Source organism: Morus notabilis, unplaced genomic scaffold, assembly GCF_000414095.1.
Source record: "Morus notabilis unplaced genomic scaffold, ASM41409v2 Scaffold184, whole genome shotgun sequence".
NCBI lineage: Eukaryota > Viridiplantae > Streptophyta > Magnoliopsida > Rosales > Moraceae > Morus > Morus notabilis.
This window is the reverse complement of record NW_010387636.1, coordinates 60,988-65,647: the sequence shown is the minus strand read 5'-3', so window position 1 is coordinate 65,647 and position 4,660 is coordinate 60,988. Positions and strand designations below refer to the sequence as shown.

The following is a 4,660-nucleotide window of genomic DNA, read 5'->3' as shown; positions in this document are numbered from 1 at the left end:
TCTTCGTCCTTTTTTAGTGCTTCAAACCTCGAAGCAGAAGACTCTGGATCCTAGACTATGGTGTAAATAATTCCTTCTTTTACGCAATAAATAAACAATACATTACTTTCCTACAATTTGTTTGACTTCTACTATATAATTGCAACGATTCCGAAATGTTGACGAGTTTTAAGGATTGAATAATCTCCATTTTCAACGAACAAGAAGACGAAGACGAAGACTCTTTGAACTCGGAAGCTCCTGGGTGAGCTTCCATGTCCTTGCGAGGAATTTTCTCACAGGTTTTTCCAAGTCTCCGAAGTCAATCCCATTTTTCCTTATAATAACCCTTAAGAACTCGGAGAAACGTCAGTGACAAGTTTCTGAAACTTTTATAGAAAATCAATGGCTTTGTCTTCGGATTTTGCAACGAATCTTGCGACTGCAAAGACGGTTCTGACCACGGCGGCCTCGGTCGCCGCCACGGCGATGGTGGCTCGTTCGATTGTGCAAGATTATTTGCCCTACGAATTCCAAGAACTTTTGTTCTCGGGAATCAGGAAGTTGTTCAGTCGCTTCTCGTCTCAGATGACAATGGTGATCGAAGAATTCGACGGACTCGTTAACAACCAAATCTACGAGGCGGCGGAGACTTATTTGGGAGGCAAAATCTCGCCATCGACGCAGAGGCTTAAGGTGAGTAAGCCTGAGAAGGAGCACAACTTCACAATCACCGTGGAGAAAAACGAGACGATCGTCGACGTCTTTAATGGAGTCAAATTTAGGTGGATTTTGGTTTGCAGACAGGTCGAGAGCAATGCTAACGGGTTCTACAATCCTAGAGACCTCAATTCCACGCTCCGAAAGGAGGTCCGATCGTTCGAGCTCAGTTTCAACAAGAAATACGTAGACATGGTCCTGAAATCGTATTTGCCCCAAATCATGAGGGAATCGAAATCCGCGAAGCAAGAGAAGAAGACCTTGAAGATCTTCACTGTGGATCCTGAGGGACTCTACAACATAGCAGATGCGTGGATTTCGACGAATCTCGACCATCCCGCAACGTTCGAAACTCTTGCTCTGGACACGGAGATCAAGAACTTCATCCTTGAAGATCTGGAGAGGTTCATGAGGAGGAGAGACTATTACAGGAAGGTCGGGAAGGCTTGGAAGAGAGGATACTTGCTGTACGGACCTCCTGGAACGGGGAAAACGAGCTTGATCGCGGCAATGGCGAATTACTTGAATTTTGATGTTTATGATTTGGAGCTCACTGAGCTTAGGGCAAATACGGATCTTAAGAAGCTGCTCATTGCCATGGCGAACCGGTCCATACTGGTCGTGGAGGATATTGATTGCACGGTTGACTTCCATGACCGTAATAAGAATGCAGATAAGTCCGGTGTCGATTTCAATGGAAACAGAGCGAATCAGGTTAGATTTTTTTTTTTTTTTTTTTTTTTTGGTTCCTTCTATTCTTTGTTCATCTTGTATAGCTTTTTATGTTTTCTGTTCCTGTTTTTCTCCGTTTTGCTATTTTTCTTGTTATGGAGGTGTCATTATCTAGCTTGTGGATGTCTATAGATTATTCGGAATTTTGTTCGTCTTTAATTTGCTTTATACTTTTTCATAGAGTCCAGTGTTGTTTTCCAAAATCTAATTTCCACTGTTCTGTCAATTTAGTATATCTGGTTAAGAAAGAAACCATGAAAAGCATGTTTGTGACACGTAGTAGTTGTTTTATATCCAAAGCATGTTGAAAGCTTTACGTATAAGGTTTATTTTCTTATCGTTAAATCTTGATCAAAATCAGAAGAGATTGAAAAGATACGCAGAATAAAAAGATTCTGATATATAACTGACAGCTAAAAACGGTTGAAAAAAATGGAACTATTAGTAGTTTTAGTTTTTTGGTTCTACCGAAAAAAGGGTGGTTTGTTTTGTATTCACTCTGTCCAATTTTTTTGTCTTCTCTTTGTGGCCAGTGTTACAGTTCTTTTTGAATTCTCAGTCTACATGAGTCTAATTTTTGGTGCTCCACTTGGGACAGTATTCTCTAGTTGTTGTTTATTTTATGGAGTACGATTTGCTCAACACTTTGTACACCTTCAATATATCCACAGAATGTGGTCGGTTTTAGTTGATGTTTCCTACTATGCATCTGCATTTTTATTTGCCGACATATGGGAAGCATACAGATTTAATCAATTAATTGCCCATTCAGAGGACCACTCTGCAAGTGCCAAGCATTTGATGAATGGAATGCTTTTTGCCCATGTGGTCCTCTCAATTTTGTTCTAAACTCATGTCGCCTGAATCTACAATTGCGTTCAATACAAGACTTACTTCACCTTTTCTTTCTTTATATCCCTTGATGGCATCTGATAGATGGTAACTGGCTTTGAGAATGTTAGTATTAATTAGTTTTCATACAATTAAAACCTTATCTCATATGAGTGCTACTTTCTGGCTTTTTTCCTATCTCTATGTAATGCTACCGCAGCTGACACTGTCTGGCTTGCTGAATTTTGTCGATGGGCTATGGTCAAGCTGCGGCGACGAGCGGATCATAATCTTCACCACCAATCACAAAGAAAAGCTCGACCCAGCACTGCTCCGCCCAGGTCGAATGGATGTTCATGTCCACATGTCCTACTGCACACCATGCGGATTCAGACTTCTAGCGTCCAATTACCTTGGCATCAAAGACCACTTGCTGTTTGCTGAAATCGAGCAACGAGTTCATTCCACAGAAGTTACCCCTGCAGAAATTGCTGAGGAGTTGGTAAAGAACGACGACCCTGACATTGCACTACAAGGTCTAATTGAATTCCTCAAAGTGAAAAAGAGGGAAAACGAGGAAGCCAAGGCTAAAAAACAAAAAGAAGAAGCTGAAGCTGCAAAGAAAGGGGATGAAAAGAATAGTGCTCAAGCAGAATCAAAGGATAAAGAAGGGGAAAACAATATGCTTGCTGGTTTACAAACTGAGACCAAAGAATAAAGCTCGGAATTAAGCGGATAATTGATAATAAAAATATAAAAAAATAAAAAATAAAAAAAGAAGAAGCTGATAATGACGACAAAAGTGGGAGATCGTCTTATGTTTCTTGTAAGCAAATCCCCTTTTCCTCGAATTCTTTTCATTCGGTGAATGCGTATTATATGGATTCTTTTAGGTTAATGTCTTGCTGATCAGGATAATATAAAACATAAATAAAAATATCAATTTTTGACCCATGCTGGCCCTCAGCGACCCATTGCATGAGCGGGGAGTTTTTTAGTAGCGTTTTTTTTTTTTTATAATTTGAGGCCATTTTTTGTAGACATGATCATAAAAATGTAAGGATCTTGTCTGTAAAATTTTAGAATGTTTTGACGTCATTTTTATTTTATTTTATTTTTCAAAGATGAAAAAATGTAAGGATCTTGTCTGCAACATTTTAGAATGTTTTGACGTCGTTTTTATTTTATTTTATTTTTCAAAGACGAAAAATAGAGAAAATCATAAAAAAATAGAACTTTTTATCGTTTTGTCAAAACGACATCGTTTTTCTCATCAGCAGAAAAATGACATTGTTTTGCTCTTGAAACAATTTTTTCTTTTTATCAAAACGACGTCGTTTTGTAGCATCAGAAAAATGACATGTAGTTTTGATGCTGAAAGTTTTGTCTTTTTTAAAACAACGGCGTTTTGACGCATCAATAAACGACATATCTTTTTTTGTGAAATTTTTTGTCAAAACGAAATATTGTTTTGAAGGTGTTTTGTTTTGGTTTTTTGTCAAAATGACATGTCGTTTTGTAGGTGACACCTTTTCGTGGTTTTATGAAAAAAATGACATGTCGTTCCGTTTTTGAAAGTTTTTTGTTGTTTTTGTCAAAACGACGTCGTTTTGAGTCATCAGTAAAAAATGACATGTCATTTTGCTATTGAAAGTTTTTTGTCTTTTTTACAAAACGACATCATTTTGAGTCATTAGTTTAAAACGACATGTCATTTTGATGCTGAAATTTTTTGTCTTTTTTACAAAACGACGTCATTTTACCGGATCAGAAAAATGACATGTCGTTTTGTTTGTAGATTTTTTGTCATTCTTGACAAAACGCCATGCCATTTTGATGCATCAATAAAAATGACAAGTCGTTTTGCAGCTTGATTGTCACAGAACATTTGTAAAGGCTCTTCATATAGGATTTTGAGTTCCTTCAAGAGTCTCTTAAGCCACATTCCTTCGTAAATTCCTTGTGTCATAGCTCTGAACTCAGCTTCTACACTACTTCTTGAAACCACTGTATGTTTCTTACTTCTCGAAGTGACAAGGTTTCCCCATATGAAGGTGCAATACCTTGATGTGGATCTTCGATCAATAACTGAGCCTGCCCAGTCTACATTAGTAAAGATTTCTATTCTCTTGTTTGTGTTCTTCTTAAAGTACAAGTGTTTACCATGAGTCATCTTGAGATACCTCAGAATTCGATAAACAGCCGTCATATGCTTTTTCATGGGATTATTCATAAACTGGCTCACAACACTCACTGAAAAACCAATGTCAGGCCTAGTGTGTAAGAGGTAGATGAGTTTCCCGACGAGTCTCTGATATCTTCCCTTGTCAACTGGTGTATCATTCTCCCTAAGTCCTAATTTAGTGTTTCGATCCATAGGTGTATCTGCAGACTTGCA

The 4,660-nt window shown here is 38.0% G+C and overlaps 1 protein-coding gene across 1 annotated transcript; it reads left to right on the top strand.

Annotated features, from left to right (window-relative positions):
- Window positions 1-3,214, top strand: LOC21409381 (AAA-ATPase At3g50940). Its single transcript, XM_010115102.2, has 2 exons — window positions 1-1,413; window positions 2,483-3,214. The coding sequence occupies exons 1-2, from the start codon at window positions 385-387 to the stop codon at window positions 2,978-2,980; spliced, it is 1,527 nt and encodes a 508-aa protein (XP_010113404.1). The 5' UTR covers window positions 1-384; the 3' UTR covers window positions 2,981-3,214.
- The last annotated feature ends 1,446 nt before the right edge of the window (window positions 3,215-4,660 follow it).

Excerpts from the sequence above, each read along its gene's own strand:
- LOC21409381 (XM_010115102.2), top strand. The coding sequence starts at position 385 with ATGGCTTTGTCTTCGGATTTTGCAACGAATCTTGCGACTGCAAAGACG. Across the intron at positions 1,414-2,482 it reads ATGGAAACAGAGCGAATCAG|CTGACACTGTCTGGCTTGCT; the intron begins GTTAGATTTTTT and ends ATGCTACCGCAG.